General features: G+C 35.8%; 1 protein-coding gene across 8 annotated transcripts in view; it reads right to left on the minus strand.

Moving 5' to 3' along the window:
- LRP1B (LDL receptor related protein 1B) overlaps positions 1-21,098 on the minus strand; it is a 669,756-nt gene that overhangs the window by 33,570 nt on the left and 615,088 nt on the right. For 7 of the 8 annotated variants that reach the window (XR_005565475.1, XM_027748979.2, XM_027748987.2 and 4 more), the window contains 6 exons: positions 19,127-19,350; positions 18,738-18,844; positions 15,313-15,429; positions 13,297-13,470; positions 12,618-12,743; positions 4,979-5,143 (listed from right to left, as the gene is read on the minus strand). Coding sequence is in view for 7 of the 8 variants with exons in the window: in XM_027748979.2 (XP_027604780.2) it covers positions 4,979-5,143; positions 12,618-12,743; positions 13,297-13,470; positions 15,313-15,429; positions 18,738-18,844; positions 19,127-19,350 (913 nt within the window). In the remaining variant the exon portion in view is untranslated. Of the gene's footprint in view, positions 1-4,978; positions 5,144-12,617; positions 12,744-13,292; positions 13,471-15,312; positions 15,430-18,737; positions 18,845-19,126; positions 19,351-21,098 lie in introns of those variants that run through there. The other variant, XM_039386370.1, reaches the window with a different exon arrangement.

Below are 21,098 nucleotides of genomic sequence, written 5' to 3' on the forward strand. Positions count from 1 at the left end.
GCAATATCTTGTCTTTTGGAGTCCTTATCAGAAGTCTGTGGGAATCAGAATAATTCATTTCTGTGTGGCTGATGAACCATAATTAACTTTACTGAGACAATAGCAGTAGAGAGAAGCTGTATTATTAAATGTAATTAGTAGGTGAGCTGATTGGGATCTATCCCAACAGATATACAGTCTCTCTGTGTTGTGGGGAAAAAAAAGGGAGAAAAAAACAATTTCTAAATATATTAAGAGTCCTCTCAAAGGCTGTTTTTACCAAGGCTGGTGGTGGTGGTTCTGTTGAGACCCTGTGCCAGAGCAGAGTCTCAACATCCAGTGAAATACCATCTCATCCCTCCCCACAGTCCCTGTCCTGCTGACAACATCATGTAGGAACACCCTCAGAGACTGGCACTGATGTTACATTAGCAAAGTAAACAGGTTCTTCACTGACTGTTTTCAGTGTGCACCAAATCACCTTGCTTTGCTTATAAAATATAATACAAAATAATACTATCTACTTTATATATAATGATTTTTTGAGAATATTTCTGTTTAAAGGAAACACATTTTTCCAGTCATTTTTATACAAAAATAATGCTCTTATATGATTAGACACTCTTTTGTAACGTAAGTATAATACAAATGGATTTATCTGGTTTTGTGAACTAGCTAACCTAGTTAATGTGTTTGAGACATTCAGTAAACCGTTCTGTCAATATTTTTACTTTAAACTATAAGGAGAAAGAAAGTGCATTTTTATGGTAAGATTTCCATTTTTGTTCCAAATTCACATTAATTTGGCTTACTGGAAAGTGTTCATTATTATGCCCAAACTTTTAATTACATGTCTCAGATGTGTACTTTTAATTAACTGATGACATTTTCTTTGTTCAATTATTGTAGTTCAATACAACTGTTGTAAACTTATAAATTTTAATTAAAGCTGCTCCAATCTCCAGCTATATAACGTTCACATAGGAATTTGCCAAAAGGCTTAGCAGTAAGTAAGCCAACAGTGAATAATCCCTGAATTGCCAGTGGGATTTGTTTAACAAATTAACATTTGTGTGCAGATAATGAGGTTCTACAACTTAACACATCCAGCAAAGATTTAGCACAACCATGTTTTAAAAAATTAGTAATACTCTGCAATTTACTTAATTAGTTATCACATTACTGTTCTGTATTAGGTGGTGAAAGAGAAGAGGATTTACACATTCACTAGAACACACACATTCACCAGAAGAGTATTTTATATGCTGCACTAATTTATTTGCATCAGAATATGATGCAAAGTTTGTTCTCAGGTTCTTTCTTCCTTCCTCAGTTTTTGAGCCAGAATCCAAAGGAAATTCCCTGACTCTCAGGGAAGCCTCCAGCTGTGGGGACCTTGCAGAAGCACCACTTCATGAAGCTGGAATGACTGATAGTCCTTAAGCTTTCCAAAGGGAATGTGTGTAAAATGACACTTGTGAGATCGATTCAAAGCTGTCTGAGTTGTATAATATGCAAAAATTGACAAGGGCAATCAAAGTCTCTAAGAAAGAAGTAATCACTAGTCATTTATATTTTGCAGATGAGTTTGGATTGTCACTCACACACCTATGGTTTCTGCAACTTTCAGAGGAAAAGTCTTTACAGTTTTGAACAAAAAAAAAAGGCATAAAAAATATAAAATTAGGAAAATATATGAAACTTGATTTTAGCAGGTCAGTTTGATGAGTCAGTTGTATAATGGATCAGAAGTATAAGTGCTACTTTTTGAGGAACTGTTTGTGAGCACCATTGTACAGGAGGAAGAATGCACAGGCAGCAATAGCACAGCAGAACAAGGTAAAATGATATTGAGCTGACTTTATTTTAAAATAGTAATTTTATACTTCACAGAAATGTGAGGGAATTCTTTAACAAAACCAGTTTGCAATGTAGCTACTGGAACACGGGGATTTAAAAGACGTGTAGATGTGTCGCCTGGGGACATGGTTTTGTTGTGGACCTGGCACTGTTGGGTTAAGGGTTGCACATGATCTTAGAGGTCTTTTGCAAACTTAATGATTCTATTATTCCTTTGCTAGATGACAGGTCAGCCTGGTACGACAAAATATTTCAAATCTAGATACAATAAAATGCTGAAGCTCAAAACCATTAAGGAAAAATTGAGCAATTCCTGGTAATAAAGAATGTTTTTATTTCTACATGTAGGAACGTGCAAGAATAAAGCAACATATAGGCTAATTACTCTCATATGAACTTGACATAGTAGATCAACTCTGCCTTGAAGGCTGAGACAAGGAGAAGAAACGTTGTTCTGGTCTGGATTTCACACTCAGTCCAACTGCAAATGTCTCGTGCAGCTACACGTGTGCTCACTGAACACAAGGACTGAAGGACTGAAGTGTGTATTCGACTGGAAAGAGGAACTGGTTCTTGCAAAAACACTTGAGGAATTAAGCTTTGTTGACTTAATTACAGTTTCTAATGCTTTTGGGGAGTCCAGTTTAGCTTCCCTCTGTAAGATACACAATGGCCTTAGTATATCATGGATTAGAATTAACTAGGATAAAGGGACATCTCTCTGGCATGCTAGTTTGTTTCCGTAACACATGATTTATGGCCTGATGTAGATAAGAAATACAGTCTGATAAGAAATAAAGATTTCTTCTTAATAGAATATTTACAGCGTCCAGGGGCTAGGCATGCAAGGAAGATGAGATGCAGAGCAACTTGAAAATTTCTTGGAAATTATCAGGAATACTAGATGGTGGCAGTCATTTGGAAAGATATACGGTCTCTTTTCCACATTTCCAGCACGGGAAAGTTATGGTGCGGGCCTTCAAGGCATGGCTACCCTCATGAATTGGAAATGGCAGATAAGACACCTGGTTAACTTGAAATATGATTCTTAAAAATTTGATGAAACTGTTAAGGGGACAGAGCACTGCAGAAGAACACTCCTATCAGCAGGCATGCCCAGAGTCATTAGAACCAGCTCTGTGTTGGTCTCAGCTCATAAAGGCACTCTTTGGTCATGTGTGGTTCAATAAACATTAGCTGCTGTTAGAGGTTCAGATTCCCCCAAATCAGGCAATTGAACAATGAAATGTGGACTGTGGTGATGTCCATGCTGGCTCTCCTGATGCATTTTATTGCAGGCACAGCATTCCATTTGGGACACAAAGCACCAGGCTGATGCTGCATCCCCAGGCCTGCTGCAGTAGCTGGGCCATGGCGAAAAATTTAGCAGAAGTATATTGTGGAACCTGCTCATATCCCACCTTTACCCACTGGTGACAAAACCTACTGCAATAATTATTTCAGCAAGGCTGGGAGATTTCAGAAGCTGGATTTAGCAGGAAAATATAAATTAAAAATACCCATGCAATAGCATAGCTGTGTGAGCACAGCAAATGTTGCTGCCTGGGAAAGGGAAAACAAACTGCTGGAGGTGAGCAAGCCCTATAGTTACTGCCAAAAGAAAAGGATTAAATAAAGCCCTGGGAGCTCTGCAGGACTCAAAATGGAGCTGAGTTCTAGGAGCCAAGTTATTAATTTTATTAAGCCTTTTAACCCCACAAAAGAATCAATTAAATGGCAGATATGTAAAGATGTGGGAATAAACATCCTCTCTTCAGATGAGGAGGAAGTTCTGCATGTCATTTAAATCACCCACAACTTACTTCCATTCACCTGCGTGTCCTCACTTAGCAAGTATTGATCTCACTACATTGATAAAAATCACCAGTTATCATTTGTGTCAGTTCCATCAGCTGTTAGAAGCAGTTTAAAGTATAATTAATCAACTTCCAGCACAACTAATTCTCATTTTCTAATATTTAGTCATTATTATGGATATAACTATGAACGACATTATTAACCCTCAACTACTCAGAACTGAAAGAAAAGATTACTAGATTTGCATTCACCTGGAATTTTGCCACCACACCTCAGTCAATAAGAGGAGGCTCCACAGAAGCCACGAAGTGAGGCTAAATTACTAAACTACATATGCTAGAGTTAATTAGTAAGAAGTGCTGAGGAAAACATGATCGAAGTCTCTGCCACAGAGACTCAGATACATAATTTTGCATTTCAGAGAGCCTTCTCTGTGCTGAACAGTCACGAACTTCTCAGGATCAGGTGCTTGTACTTTTCTTTCAGAGATCAGGGTGTTGGTCTCTTCATCACAGGAGAAAATTATTCATATCTTCAGCAGCTAATAGCTTCTGAGGAGAAGAAGGGACTAGACAGCAAACTCTTCTCCAGCTGTTCTACTTTGAATCAAATATTTAATTATTCCTTGAAGCAGAAAATAGAATTCTACTTCTCCCTTCTCACAGAATTGCTAGGAGTACTTTTTATCACACTTTCCCTCTCTAGCCCAAACACTAATTGCAAGTTACAAAAGCTTATGTGTTAGGGACAGAGATCAACTGTCAAATCACCACTTTTTAACAGGATTGTTTCCCTGAAGATAAGAGAGATAATTTCAAATTCCTTCAGGAAAATGAAGGATCTGAGTTCTCATCAACCAAGTCTTCCTGAGAATTAGATGACTAAAATTCCTGTTTGGTGATCTCCAGGAAGACAAAGGCAAAACACTGAGGTCACCAAATTTAAGCAAATTCTGTGTATGCACATAAAAATTTAGAGGGAGAACTGAGACAAAGAGAGAACAAGTTGTATGGGCTTGTTCCAGGTGTACTTTGACTGGACCTTATGCTTTACAATCCATTTGTCCACCTCAACACCTGAGTCTTTATATTGAACACAATTTATATTTATACGCTCCCTTTTCTGGGATTCAGTTTAATTCACTGAAAAGCACTATTGATTATAAAGTATAAATATGTACGACATGTTCTGATGTTTTGCACACCATTTAAGTACAAACAAAGCAAATAAGTTACAAAGAGAAAAATATCACAAGAAGGGAATAAATCCAAACATTTAAGGCAGCTATAATAGTAATATAGAGCTGTTCAGAAATATTTACCAAGGAGAGAGGCTCCACAGGTTCCTCCATTCTGGCAGTAGTTGTAGCAATGGTTTGTTTCACACCTTTCACCAGAGTAACTTGGCCAGCAGTGACATCGGGGATCCCCCTTCTCGTTTATAATGCACTTTCCTCCATTCTCACAGGTTAATTTACAGGTGCCATCTGCAGCAAGAGCACACACAGAGTGGTTCCACAACCCCATTTCATGGAACTGGCAAAACAGAACCCTGTCTCTCAAACAGAGCTAGAGATCTCTGTCAGTGGGGGGGAGGGGGAAATATCACTTTACAAAATTGAGAAAGTAAACTATCAGTTCTGTTTCCACAGTGCTGGAAAAAAAACACACTTAGGAGATCTTAAGTTTCAGAGAGGCTGTCAGGAGCTGCAGAGTTGGTGGGAGCTTGCACCCTTACTGATTTGGGGGCCTGTGCATGGCACACCCAAATGATGTCACAGGGAAGTCGACCACTCTAGGATCTAAGTTACTAATGATAGTAGGAATTCTTTTTGAAACTATAATTCCTAGTTAGTTTAAGAACTAGAAAATTGAATGATGGTTTCATCTGGGAGACCTCAGGAAACTTCCCAGTCATCTTCTGGTGACCTCAGCCTTTTTCTATTAGTTGTTTTTGGATCTCTCTTCCACTCTCTCTATTAACTAACAGCCTTCTTAACTAAGCTTTATCCAAAATATTTAAAAAGGAAATTAATCAGCTTTTAAATCATCCTCAAAAATTGATGTTTGCATATGAACTTGTTGCTCCTAAATCATATTTCCTGATAAATTCTTTTTCTCGTCTGCTCAGACTGTAAAATCCCTGAGAAGTGGTACTGCCTGCTGCTCTGCATTCACTGACTGCTGATGGCACATCTTAGAGGTGACACAAATTCTGATTAGCCCAGATTCCATCTTCCTATAAAGCTGTTTTGTAATTAGAGTTGTGCCTCTCTTGGAAACACGTTGAAAAGTAAACCTCTATTCACTTCAGTGAACAGGATATAAAATTATTCAATGATACCAATAAGAAATTAATTATAGACTAGCATATAATGCTCAAACATCCAAATACCTGTAATTCTAAAGAAAGAGACAAGCACCTTTCCAACCCAAAACATGTTTGCAGCAATGAAACCTGTCATTTCTCAAATAGCAGCCAGACTACTTCCTAACTAATCCAGTATTTTAGCCTACATGGCTTTAAACAAGAGGGATATCACAAGCACTGAAAACTCCCCAGTAACAGATCCACCAGCTGCTGGTTTTTGCTGAGTTCATCTGGTTTCATCAAACAACTGATGAGTCAGAGTCAAGGTTCCCATTTGTTCCATACCTGTTGAGGTTTAACACTGACTGAGGTGACACAGGCACAGCAACTCCTTTGATGTTCAAACACATTGTGTTGCAAAAGTGCAGAATTTAGGAATGTCACACATCCTCTACCTGAACAGTTCTCTCCAGCACAGATTCTGCAGAGCCCAGTAATATACCTGTGCTTAAGCAGAGCCCTTTCTTTGAATGCACCCAACTCTCTCTTTCCTGCCTGTGTACACCCCTCCTCTGCAGGGTCTGCTGCCTCCTTTCACAACCAGTGCTGAGATGGTGCAGACATGTATCATGGGATCAAATCTATTTAAACAGAACTTCTGGAAACTCTCATCTTTCAGGTAATTGTACCTTTCTCAAACTAAGCTGAAACTAGATAGCAAATCTAAAAGTTACTGTGGTGGACTGCCTGGCACATCATTACTTCATGGTACGCGTTTACAATAAAAATATGAAATTCTGTTTGCACTTAATTTTTTGCTATCCACCCTGGATACACCTGCTGTAACAAAGCTACTTTGTATTTGGGAGTTTGAGGATGCTTCAGTGTTTTATTTATTTGGGTGGTTCATTAAATCCTTTGATGTTCCATGAACCGTTCTTTGGTTACTCATTATACAAGTTGTTTGAATGGATAATGTAGCATATCTTATCGGAGAGAAGGTCTATTTTTGTTTTGCTTATCTTATCTGTTTTACTTATCATTAGTCATGAGTTTACGGAGCAGAACTTGGTAAAAACAGAATAAATAACAGTGAAGTACAGACAACTGCTCATTTTTATGAACCTTTCTGATAGTGCATTACAAACATGCTCTTCTAGAGCAATTCCACAGAATTGAGACATAAAATCTGAAAAAAAAAATTACAATTACTACTGATTTTGTTCTCTATGAAACATTTTAAATTCAAGAGTTCCAATACATATCTAAAATGAAACAGAGAAAAGTTACTTCAACAATTTTGGACTTTAAATAAACCAAGAAATAGGATTGAAAGATGCAATGGATAAGCCAGTTGTAAAATACTACATTAGACTTTAACAATATAGGGGTTTTAATGCTGCTGCTTTGTTGTCTGAAAGTAAATACAAGAAACAAATTATGCTTGCAGATTCACATCAACTGAATACAAAAGGAGATCAGATGCTTTTTTGTGGGAGACAAGAGCAGAATAGTCCCATAGGAGAAGACAGAAAGAAAAAGAATACAGGAGAGAAACAGAAGAATTGGTCTATAAAGCTGAATACGGTTATTTTGAATTACTGAATAAAGACCTCTGAAAGATGAGCTAAGAACAGCTCTAGCATGTACACTCTCTTGGAACAAGATTTAAGGAAAAAAAAAAAAGTTAAAATCAGAAAAGTTTCTGTCTGGAGTCAATTCTGTGCTGCTCTGTGCTTGCTGGAACTTGGACTCAAAGACCTCCCAGCTGCTCTTTTCACTTCTGAACTGTCAGAAGTAAATCATTTCACTTGTTACACAACCCCTAGTTTAGTTACTGCACCTCTAACATGAAAGAAAGGAAAGGATTATGGTCATCTAATTTTATATATTCTCTCCTAATCCAGTTATTTAGTCTCCTTTCGCCTTGATTTGCCCATTTCAGTCTTAATATACTGCTAATAAAGAATCAAATAATTTTAATTTGCAAGTTTTCTTATGTTTTTTTAATGGACTTTGGTTTATCTGCTCCATCTCTGACTCTTTTCTTTTCCTGAAAGTAAAAGGAAAATCTTACACAGAAGAAATACTGATACAATAGCAAATCAAATCCTCGTGAACTCTACTGGTATTTTCACTCATTCAATTTTTTGATATTCCATCCCTCTCCCCCAAATATATAGACACACACATTTTTTTTGACATTTCTATAACAACCCTCTCTTTTCTGAGAAAAATGCATCTTACTTTTTGCTATTTTCTCCCTTTTGAAATATCCACCAATTTCTGGATTAGACAAGTTCAATGGAGAGATGATGCTACAGAGCACAATGTTCATGACCTACATGCTTTGGGACAAGAACAGTTTCCCTCCCCACAAAGGAAAATACTCATCTCATGGGGCAGAAAATTTGGTCTTGCCGACCCTTTGGACAAAGGTGTAGCTCATCCTTTATAGAGATGAATGTACCTACTAAAGACAGAGTGCAGAGTTCTAATATTATGGTAAGGTTTTATAAATATTCATGTCCTTAAAGAAAGTCGTACTACCTGCCAATTTTCCATATGTTTAAATGTACCAGAACACTGTTATCCCCAAACTTTGTCTGAATGCTGTAAGAGAGATGCTACTCTGTTTTCCCTTCCCATTTTTTTTTCCTTTTAAAAATATTTGCTTTACAATTTTAGAAGGAAGAGAAGGTCTAAGAAAAGGATGTAGAGTAAGAAAAAAATAACTGATGCCCATTTTCTTCTGTTCTGGGAAACACCAATCCCAACACTAACCCCTTTGTAAACACAGGAGATACGCTGTAAAGAGGTTTTTTTTTCCAAATCAGGAGCAGACTTCTGGGTGACCCTGGTTCTATTTGATACCTAGGAAGGCTGAAAGCAGGACAAACCCCAAAAAGATAGCATGGATTGAACTGCCATAGCTTTTGCTCCCTGAGGCAGACACTGGGTGAAAAAGAAGGTCCATAGGGATTAATCTCTCCATCCCCAGCCAAAGCACTTGCTCTGCCTGAAATCCACATGTGCAGTGGGCAAGTCCCCACAGAAGCGTGCAGAAGGAAACAACGTGATGAATTAAATGTTTCATCCCTGTTCAGAAGCAACACCACATACGAGTTTCTGTAATTTTTCCTCAGGCTTTTCATTCAGCGAAGAGAGTAGAAATATTCCCTCTTAACAAGAAAGTGATAAACGTGAAGCTCCAGATCAGGGAACTCTTTACACACTCTTCCTCCAGTGCAAGTCTCTCCGTTCTCATCCTCTTGGTACATTTTTAGCTTCATTGTGCTACAGACAATTAGATACAAAAAACCTAATGGATGCTAATCCAAAGGCCTCTTTTAGGAAAATGAAGTTGTATTCTGCCCACTGGAAAACTAAAGGGTAGTTTTCAGTTCTAAACTGAAAGTCGGGCCTGCTGTAGTCAATAACCCTCAAAAAACACTATACTCTGTCAGTCATTATCATCTAGGGAGAAATGAGATGGAAGCTTATCTAAGAACACACAGGAACTTGTTTTGATTTTGTTACTACAACATTCTGAATGATGCAACTCCAACTTGAAAACCCCAAATCAAACCCAAAAGCTGTTTCTCCTGGGTTGCGTGAGACGCTGGTGAAACAGCTGTCTGAGGCAATCTGGATTCAGTCTTAAAGAAAGCCACTGGGTATTCAATATTTAGTATTCCTCACATAGGCCTTATGAAGTAAAATGATCTCAATGGGTCAAGCTAGTAGTAATATCATGCAGAATTTTAGGACAGCTAATTTTCTTCTATTAAAAAACAAACAAACAAAGAAACAAACAACAACCCGGTTTTTGGGATATAGCCGTAAGAAACAGATCAAGACTGAGATTACCTTGCAGTCACCAACCTTTACAGTAGGCAGACTGAGGAGAAATTGTACAAATGCATGTGTACAATAATAATGCTAAAACCTACCAAAAAGAAGAATGACATACAAAATGTTGACAATGATCATTATTTGCTGGAAGGCATTTTCCACAAGGATAGTGAAATATGTATTGCCAAAACAGAATCTCCAGCCACAAGCTCTCCTGGGGACACTATCTAAGATGGATGGGAAGCAGAGATGGTTGTGACATTTTGACGCTGTCAATTACGTATTATTCAGAAAGTACAATTCAGTCACATTAGTTCTTGACATCCACAACTAGTACTAATTTTTGAAAGTAAGAAACTTCTTACATAACATGAAATAGCCACTGTGCAAGTACAAAACAATCAGAACCTTTCCCTTCTATTGCTGTATGAATGACATCCACCACAGGAAATCAAAAAAACGAGTTTTCAGATCTGTAAATGAGTGGTAATTTATTGCTGAACACATAAGATATAATGTATATAAATCACTGTAACCTATCTACTACACATCTATTGCAATGTGATCAAACTAGTAGCAATACCAAAAGAATACATCAGCGAAAAAGTGTTTTACAGATACATCTCAAATTAAAATCCTTTGGGATTTTGTTCTCTTAGGGACAAACCAGAAGACCACCAAAATCAACAGAAATATTTTGACTGACTTGCAATCAGGATTTTAATGCAGACCAACAAACAAATATGACTACATGACCTCCCTTTGGATTTCTAAGTCACTCTTCTGCAATATACAGCCAAGTAAAGCAGGAATTTCTGGTTTGACTTACTGACATCCATAACTGTGCCAAAAATGCTCTGAGACAACAAAGACAATATAATGGTAGATTTAAATAAGGCAAATGTTTGTGGAATATTTCATATATGTTTTCTAGATCTCCATCAGAAAATGAACAAAATACTACAGCTCATAATTTTTTATTCCATACTGTATAAGTACCTAAAGTAAAAGAACCTGGTTTATAAATTGACTTGTCTTTTGTTTGTAGGCTATTAGCGACCTATTAATGGCAAGTGGACTGTAAATCAGCTTTTAATTATAAACCTGCATTAATTCAAGATGCTGATCTTGAAGTCAACTCTGATCTTTCCAGGAATCTCTGCTGACCCTTGGAAGCCTAAGTGGAGTGTCAGCATGATACAGCTGTTTAACATCCACTGAATACTTTCAAAAAAAAATTTACATAGTGCAAAAACATACACTTGTTTGATTGCTATGACACAGAGGTTTTTTCAATTCATAATTTATAATCTGTGAGGCTACAAAACCTGCAATCTATATTACAAAAATAACATGCTGGGAAAAAATGTACAAAAAAGCCTATGGTAGACATTACCTGAAATATAATTGTAAACAAAAAAACCTAAGAAACACTTATTCAGCAGCCCTTTAAAAAGTCATAACAGATATTGCAGCTGTGGGAAGGTACCGAAAATTATCAATATATTAAAAATGCTTCTCTAGGCATTTTCTGCCTATCCATAAAAATTTATAAACAGCAGTGAAGTAATTTAAAAGCCTCTTCACTTCGTTCTCAAATAAAAAACACACCTTCCTGAAAGCATTACCATGGCTTAATCCTTTGCCTCATTAGTAAAACTGTAGCATTGCTGAAATTATGGGCTCAAATTACAGTAATTTAGCAGTGAAAAACAATATTCTTTTATTTGCCCATTCTTCAACACTTGAATAGTAACTATGGGTAATTTGAAATAATTTTTTTGGTGGTGCTGTATCAGCATAAAATCTTGACGAGACACTTGGAGAGACAGGGAGGGAGTTGGGAGCTTTACTAACACCACATCAAAAACTACTAAAACACAGTTCTGTTAATTCAATATTTGAAGAGTAGGCAGTATAGATTGGTGAGATTTTCTCCACACCATTATGACATTTCAGGTAAATTAATTTAATTGCTAAATTAAGCACTTTAAGTACTGAGGATCTCGCCCAAATATCTACCACTTACACTTCTGAGCCTGAAATTAGACATCAGAAAAACATCCTAATATGTATGATACACATAAGAAATACTATCCTGTGACTTCTAGAACATTTTAAAGTTCAAGCTGGCTAAGAATTCATTCCAGCAGTCTGACCACCTTAGGTTCAGCCTAAATTAGGGTGAAAACAGTTTTAAAGTACTTAATACTCTTCTATAAAAAAGAATATTTTCCCCACAGCAAGAACTTAGAAGCTCTTTTCCCATGAAGTCTGGTTTACTGTGACTTGATATTAGTCATTATAGATGTTACCAAAAGATAAAATTTTAGATAAAAATATTTCAGTTGTTTTTTTTCTTTCTTTGTCTGTTACTTCACAGCCATTTATGTGCTATGTTGCTCTCACTGCCCTTTGACTGTTGCTGCAGTGTAAGCAGAGGTGTTTCTTGATGGTCTTTATGGTTATTTTTCTGCTCCTAAATGGCTAACGTTTAATTTGGGATCCAAAACACTTCAGAGCCTTTCAAACTTCTTTTGGTCAATATGTATATACACTCACTTTTAAATATCATCCTCAGCTGAAAGCTCAATTTTTATTTTGATGAATATTAGCAGGGGTGGTTTTTTTGAATCTGGGATTTTGCTACTCCATATTTTCTTCCCATTTCAGCTCAGTAATACATATATTGAACAATGTTACAAAGCTGGACTCTCAGACAACTCAGCCTTTTGCAGTGACAAAAAGTGACCAGCTGTTTATTTTCTAGTTCTCATGCAGTTTTCAATACCTACCTAAGAGGCTTTGATCAATGCATGTTCCATTCATCAATGATTTTCCTTCTGGACAAGCACATGTTGCACCAGAAGGGTTGAGTAAACAAATGAATTCACAAGTCAGGTCCAAGCATGGATTAGGCACTGTTTAAAAAGACAAAATAATAAAGATATTGATTTAATTTATTTATTTATTTTTAGAATTTACAACTTTGTTCTAAAGCTGGAACAAGATAAATAATCAGATATAAAAATTCTGATACACTTCCAGTTTCCAGGATGTCAACAGCTTAAAGTTCATTAACACCCTCACTCAAACAGCAGTGCAAGACTCACAGAAGGACAGAATTTACTCCAGTAACAAAAAATGTATTGGTAATATGGAGAAAAAAATTTCATCTGCTTTTAGCTAGAGCTATTTGTATTCAGCCCTCTTCTAATTCTTTTATATCCCATTTACATTGCAGGTACAAAAGGCATTTGTGTACACATTTGCCCAATGTCCTTTCAAATGAGTGAAAATGCATCAAACGATCTAAATCAAACTTATATAAAAATATATATAACTAAATCCATTTTCAGTTTGTGCAATCAGCTTCTGGTTTATATTTGTACAACTTGGTTACTTCCCCCCACCCTCTCTCCACCCCAGGTGAATGTGCTCAATATTGAGTTTACAGTAATTATGCTTACTCACAGTCCATCTGTTTGTAGCGGTGAAAAATCAAGGCACTTTTTGCTTTATCAACATCCACACTTAGATATTCCACAAGGCTCCTGCCAAATTTGTGTACTCTAAATGCACCATTTTTAGGACCTGCTCCATATATGTAATCCTCAAAAATGTCGATTCTATGTGGATGCAGCAAACCTTGGATAAAAATGGAAAATAAATAAAAATTCATACTCAAATAATCAATAACTTTGTCTTCAAAATAACTTCAATTGCATTTCTACGATTACCACCTAAAGACATTACTGTTATTCAGACAGCTGGTTTTGCACCCACAAAGGCTGTCTAGAAAAAGCCAATCTGCTTAAAAAGAACTCTTCCACACTGCAAGCAACTAAAATCTCAAGTTTTCTATTAGTTTTCCACACAATTCAGCCTCAGAAACTGGGTGATTATTGAAAAGTGGGGAAACTCTATAGTAGCAGCTTGTTAATTAGAACATACTCAGGTACAACACTTTAACTAGAAGTATGTGACAAGGAAGAAACAGATAATTTTGCTTTAAATCAAAGAAACTATTTCAGCTCCTTCTTCACATATTTGAAATGCTAGTTTTTCTACTACATGTATTTTAATTCATAATTATAGCAAATTAATGCAAAATAAATAGTTAACTCTACTAATTCCTCATTTTTAAGAGCTATGAGGGCCTATTAGACCACATGGCTTTATTTCCTATGCACAGCTGGCTGTGGAATTGCACACATTTACTCAGGTAACAAGGCAATGGCTTCTGATTAAAACTTCTTTGCCAGAGATCCATCTCTTCTTGGAGCCATAAAGAAACAGAATCTATCATTCCTTGTGATACTTTGTCCCTGCTATTATCTCTATTTACACTAAAACTGGTTTTGTATTTCAGTTGTATTTATTTAATTTCAACTATCAGCCTTTATTTCTTCCTACCGTTCTTTCATGCTATCAGTAGTTTGTACTCAGTATTTTATTTCAATAAAAATATCTCTAAATTCCAATTCATTATTTTATGTTTATTTAATTAAATTGGTTGAAGTTTTTAGTCTCATGGCAAAGCAATTTCTAAACTCCTTCAAATTTCCTTTGGTTCAATGCTAGAGGAGGTTGTTGTCAGATTCCGACACTCAAAGAATCTTTATTCAGATGACTACCTTCAAGTTATGGAAGAATATGCTTTGAAACAAAAATAGGATGAATTTAAATCTGGTCCTGCCCAATCTGGATTGTGGGATTATTCTCCCAGTATATTCCAGAACACCCTGGTGAATTCTGGACAATTAGTGAAAAAATTCAAGAGCACTAGATATAACATCACCCTGATGAAACCCCAGCACCAGTTGCCCACTAAGAAATTCTCCCCAAAAGCCTGCTATCAAATATTCTTTTTTAAAATGTGTTCTCTCTCTTTTCTACTCACAAATTGTCGCTTAACAAATTGTGAAAAAACCAACATGCAGTTCTATAAAAACAAAGTTTGCTTAACCAGAACCTCTTTTCTTACCAAGGGAACTTTCCTCATTCACATTCAGTTAGGAGAATTCTGTGATTATTTGCTGACCTGAAAGCCAAGCCCATTATTTCTCCCAGAACTGATTCAGATCAACTGTTCTAAAAACTCCACAGCTCCTGTTCAATGCAGACAGCTCTAATTTCTTAGTCAAGGTTCTCCTGTTGCTACATAAGTCCAAGTGAGACCAAGCCTATATATCAACCACAATGTTATTCCATAATACCTAAGCTAATGATTAGATTAAAAACTTGGAGTTTGGCATATATCATTGAATCATTGTTCCCTGAAAGTAATTTTATTAGATTATCTTAAAGCTAAAATTATCTTACTTTAAACACCTATTTTCTTTCAGATAATACCTGAAGTATTGTCTAATAAAACCAATAAATATTACTTAATAATAACTGCTTTTGGTTTACACACTTTCTCTGAATAGTGAAACTTCAGCCAAACAAAAGAAAATAGGAATCAGGTTATAGAAAATCTTTCCATACCTTGTTTAGTACTCACAGACACAACTGAGTCAGAACCATCAAAAAGGACACTCCCAATAACAGATAATTCAAAATCAGCCCAGAACAGGCGTTGACTGAACTGATCAACTACGAGGCCTACAAAGAAGATAAAGTTCAAATAGGTATATAAAACCTAAAAAGAAAATGTTATTTTTATGTAATGGTACATTTTTATATCATGCATATCTTTGTGGACACAAAACACGGTGACATATTTTTCCATTAGAAAAAACTCGACTGGAAACCAAGGACAATAAAATGTAACACCTTCTACTGAAACCTTCCTCTTGGGGCAACTGTGGTTTTTTACTTTCTTTAACTTACTGTGTCAAGGTCAGTACCTTTCCTAACCCATTATCCTCAGCACGTAGGGATATATACCAGGTGGGAATTAAAATGGAATCTAATCCTCTAACTTGCTTCACTAACAGAAATCCATTATTCCAATAGATTTCTAAGGGGCAGCACCGTTGTCACTGAATGTCAAAAACAAGGCAATAAAAATTCACAGAATTTTCCTAACTTACCCAGTTTCCACAGGTATATAACTGTGTTCTTGTTCTTATCACCCATACTTCACACGCAGTAATTATTATAGAATTAAAAATCACATTATTTTAACTACATTAGTGCTGTAGGACTTACACAGCAATATTGACAAACGTGTATATATGAAAAGAAAGCACAAGTTATATATTAAAAGAAAGCACAGGACTGAGTGACTGAGAACACAAATGAGAATAAAAGGCAGATAACATTGTGACTACCCAGCCTTTAGGCAATAGATAAATAGTTAAATCAAGTAGCCTGTGTTTCATAGGGGATGATTAAATGATTAATATGACATTTTAGGTCACGTCAAAACCTTCAGCCAGAAAACATATTTGAACCATAAAATAATTTCACTCTGAGCTTTTGAAGTTGTAGTGTATTTTTAATAAGAATAGGAGAAAAAGTATTTTTCTTCCTATTTATATATGTAGGTAAGTAGAAAAAATACATCAAAAGAAATTATACATAACAGCAAAAATACTCCTTTTAAGGTCATAAATTAATCAGTGAGAGATAGATGAGAGGAAGTGGAGAAAGTGACTCATAAACTAGTGAAATATGTTTACATTTGAAATTCCATTAAAAAAAAAAAAGCTTCTGTAAAAGAAACACTGGTCTTCAGGGATACAGCTAAAGAGAATAATTTCTGGTAAAAGACAATCACAATGTGTCAGTTCTTTGTGATACATGGTACCTGTAAGGGAGAATGTTTTAGGAGCAGTCCCCACTCTCCAGCTTTAAATTATTCTTTGCATTTTAATAAGAATATTCAAATACTATAATAATAAATAAATAATATTCTCAATGTATCTTTCACAGTATCGGAGATAAGATACTGCAAAAAAAGTGTTTATTTTTGTTTTATACATATAGAACTCCTGTGTAAGTAATTTCGATGGAAATCCTATGAAGTCGAGCCCAAATGCTCAAACTCTCCCTTCCTTTTACATGAAATAGGAAAGGCATATGCAGTAATAAATTTATGAGCAGTAAATTTATGAGTAGTAAATTTATGAGTAGTAAAATCTTATTTCGGAGAAAACATTAAAGGTTTGAATTCTTTCTTTGCATTCCCTCTACAAAGACATGGATCTGTGTGAAATATCTGACAAAAAATTAAAAGACTCCATAAAAATCTACTTTCCACCACAAAGTAAAGGAATAAAAAAGCACAGAAGGATGTCACAGAAATGTTTTCAAGCAGTAAATACAGGAAAATGCAATACTCTAGCAAGCCATTTGTGAAATTCCCTCTTTGCAAAGACTGCTCATATTTTTGTAATTCTGCTGATTTTCCTTATTTTCATTTTATTCACCTTTGTAAGGAGACAGAGGTCTGGTTAAATGTTTGCAGGAATCTTTTCTATATAGAATATACCATGGGAAATTTAAGAAGAGAAGTTCTTGTAGTTCTGCTTCTGGTCAGGGAATAAGTCATTGCTTGCATTTTCAGGTAAGTCTCATATTGTTACTACCTACAAAATTTAGTAAGTTCACTAATCCAAAAGGGTTGGCCAAAAAAAGGGGTTAAATGCCCTTTTGACCAAGGAAGTGGTGACTTGTTCTGTAGGACATTGCCTTGGTGATTAACCATGATAACAAGAGATAAAAAAAGCACAATTACAGCAATTAGGTCTAAATCTAATGAACTGTGTATCTGATATGCTCACAATGTCTTATAAAAGTTCAGTAAAGAATATGTAACAACTTTGATAAATATAAAATTCTGTTGTACTTCAGTTTGAATAATCAGGAGCTTCTTACTGAATTTATTTTTTACTATGTATGGTATTACCATTACCATTGTGCTTCCTTCTCCACAAAGCTTTCCTTATCACATATGTAATTTTTTAAGTGGCTATATTATAATCTAATCGTGTCAACAGAGTGTTTCCTTTCAGGGCTGAGTGTAATTTGCATAAACAACACCATAAACCCACCCTAGCACATGATTTAACAAGAGGTTAAAATATTATTATTTGTTGCTGTGATAGTGGCAGCTCCTGAAGTGCTTAGATATTCAGATGGCTCCCCTTGAAAGAAGCATGTTTCAATAGAAATGCTTACCAAGGTTGGACAACCCTTAATTTGCAATGCAATAACAACAAATTATCATTGTAAGCCTGGAGAAACAACAAATATTGCATGAGAAAATGGGTTATGAAAAAAATCGTCTGTAGTTTCAAGACAGGATTCTGCTATTTAAGAGACACGTTTCATTCTGGATTTATGATTTCCTTTGTTGTAAAAATTACTTTTATGCTGTCAATGGAGTCTTTAATGCAATTCACAAGATCTCAACAAGTACTGTCAAACTTCACAATATTTCTATAAAATACTGAAATAATTAACTTGTTGCTTCTTTGAGCACCTAGACCTTGTTTTGTACTATTTTGAAGTGTATTCAGGAAAGTAACTAGAATAAGCTGTGAGATTGCAAATGCATTCTTAAAAAAAACGTGTTTCACCACTAACTGGTGTTCCCTTAATTGCTTTTGCTTGTTCAGTGTTATTGAAGAACTAACATTTTAACTGGTTATATGCAGTACTTTGTACTGATTTGTTAAACCATGTTAAGCTTTGTTACAAAAGTTAGTCTTTTTAAGATGCATCATCTGAAAACAGAACTAAGAGCCTGAACAGGAACTGTGTATGAATAACCAGAACACATACTCTTTTGGTTTTTTTGGTTTGGCTTTTTGTTTTATTTTAGGGGGAGGGGTGGTGTTTGTTTGTTGGTTTTGGTTTGGTTTTTTTTTTTTGTTTTTTTGTTTGTTTGTTGTTATTTTAAACTGAGAAACTGAAATCTGTGAGTTACCAAGTGTATTTAGGAAAAATGATAAGCCATATACCTGTAGGTCTTTGTAAGTTCTTTTGAACCAATATCCTTCTCAGAGTACCATCCATGGATGATTCCTCTATGTGAGAGCGATCCCCAATAACTGTCCAGTACATCATCCTAAAAGTATGAAGCAAAAATTAAGCTGGATGCCAACACAGAACCGCAAAACACTTCACTAAATTATAAACTATTATGAGCCATACTAAATTATTATGAGCCTTTCAACCTTCCTGACAGATGGGAGGTAACTGAGCCTGGCTTACATACAGGTAAACTGAGCAGGAAAATGAAGTAAATGACTTGGAAAAGATTAGACATTTGAAGCATCATAACTTTATCCTACTCTACTTTGCAATTTTTGTCTGAATCACCGAAACAGAGTAATGTTGCAACACATACCCCCTTTTAGGATTTACAGCAATTGCATATGGTTCTCCTGCCATGCTCGTGAGGAGCCTGGTGCAGTTGGGCCCGTTCAGTTGACCCACATTGATGGAGTATCTCAGGCTGGTCCAGTGAGTGGTGTAGTAGCTGAACCAATGCATCCGAGAGTGATCAGTCCAGTAAATATTTCCAGTCACCCAGTCAACAGCAATGCCCCTGGGCCTTTTGAATTCTGGACACTAAAAGGAACAGATGTTACTGTCATAATTATGGAAATGATCTTTCTCAGCAGCTGCACAGTCAAAGATCCATGTAACTTTTTACAGTTAAGTAACTTTTACCTTTAATATAATGAAATATTTAAAAACACAGAAATGGAAAGACCTAAACACCACCTGCAGGAGATCAGCTCTAAAGGATCTGCTGACAGTTCTAGTCAATGCAGAAGAACAAGTCAATGGTTCAAAATTGTTTTTTCAAGGCTACTTACACAAAGGAAAAGGCACTTTGGCAGCAACTACTTGAACTATTGATACTGAAGCAAAGAAATATTACAGACTGCAATCCAAAATGAAAGGAAAAGGAAGTACTAAGATTATATAGCTATTATACTCCATGCAGAGCTATGGTATGATTCTCATCCCAAAGCCCTCAGTGAAAAACACTGTGGAAGCCCACCCCAAGGTGTGGCTGCTCAGCAGTGTGCCAAGGGTAAAGAATATCAACGCATTTAGAATTCCCTCTGTATTCAGCAATATTCAGCTTCACATGTAAAAGAGGCTTGACTGATTCTAACATTAAATTTATAAACTATAGTATCTCTGTCACAATTTCACAGTTATCATTAAGACCTAGATCTAAAAAAAGGTCCTTAGGATAGAAGTTCATATTGCAAATAGGAAACATATATGAACAAGTTACTGGAATTCCTGCAGAAAGGAGTAAAACCTGTAAAACAGAATTACCCAATTATTTCTAACATGAATGCAGCATATCATAAAAAATTCAAGACCAGCATGAGCTAAATACATATAAAATTGTTTGCCCATTTACCTATTTAACATCAAGTTAAATTATGAACAAAAATAACCTATTCCTTGACAAATGAAGCAATGGGAGGCTATTAAGCTACATAACTGAAAACCAGGAAAGAAAATCCTAAAATAAGTTGTTTTCCTCAGGTGTCAGAGTTCCGAATACCACAAGACATTTGTAGACTATTTTCATCATAAAATAAAGGTCATTTAATTCTCTAGGTGAAATAGGACTGCAAGGGTGAATTTAGATAGTTCATTGTTCATAAACCTTTAATTCTGCAAAGATGTAATAGAATACATGTTCCATAGATATATAGAACCTTGATTTTCTATTTAGATGAATATTAAATCAGTAAAATCAATCACTGCATGTACAAAACAGTATCTCTTTAAAACCAGGGTCACTGTTGGTTTTTCAAGTTAAAAAAAATACTGTATCATAATTCTTTGGTAATAACCCATGATACTGGCAGCAGATGCTTCCAGAAATACTACAAAAATTTTTTTTCAAGAAATGAAGTATTTGCATGCAACAACCTTTTTTTTTCCCTTTGTTACTATCCAGGCAACATTCATATAAAGGACAAGATAGCCAGAAATGTGGGTATTTTCAGGTAAGGGTAATTGTATTTCCAATCCAAACTCCTTTTAATTCTGGGTAATATTCAGGCACCTGTGTCAAGAAGCCTCTCATACCTGGACCTCTCCAGTAACTAATTTGGCTACTGCAAAGGTTAATGGCACTGGTTTACAAGGCTGGAACCAAAAATCCTTTTAAAAAAAAGAGCAGCTATCATGGCCAGCACGGTTCCTTGCCTTTTTCTAGACTGTTCAAGACCCACAGTTTACAGTGAGATTGGCTCTTTTTGGAACCTGGTAAAGCAGATGATGAGAGTTAGCAAGCAGAGTAAGAAACGGTTCCCAAATTGCTGGTAGTAGAAGCAGAGGAG

This window comes from Pipra filicauda, unplaced genomic scaffold (assembly GCF_003945595.2).
Source record: "Pipra filicauda isolate LSUMZ 115617 unplaced genomic scaffold, ASM394559v2 scaffold47_size6085603_pilon, whole genome shotgun sequence".
NCBI lineage: Eukaryota > Metazoa > Chordata > Aves > Passeriformes > Pipridae > Pipra > Pipra filicauda.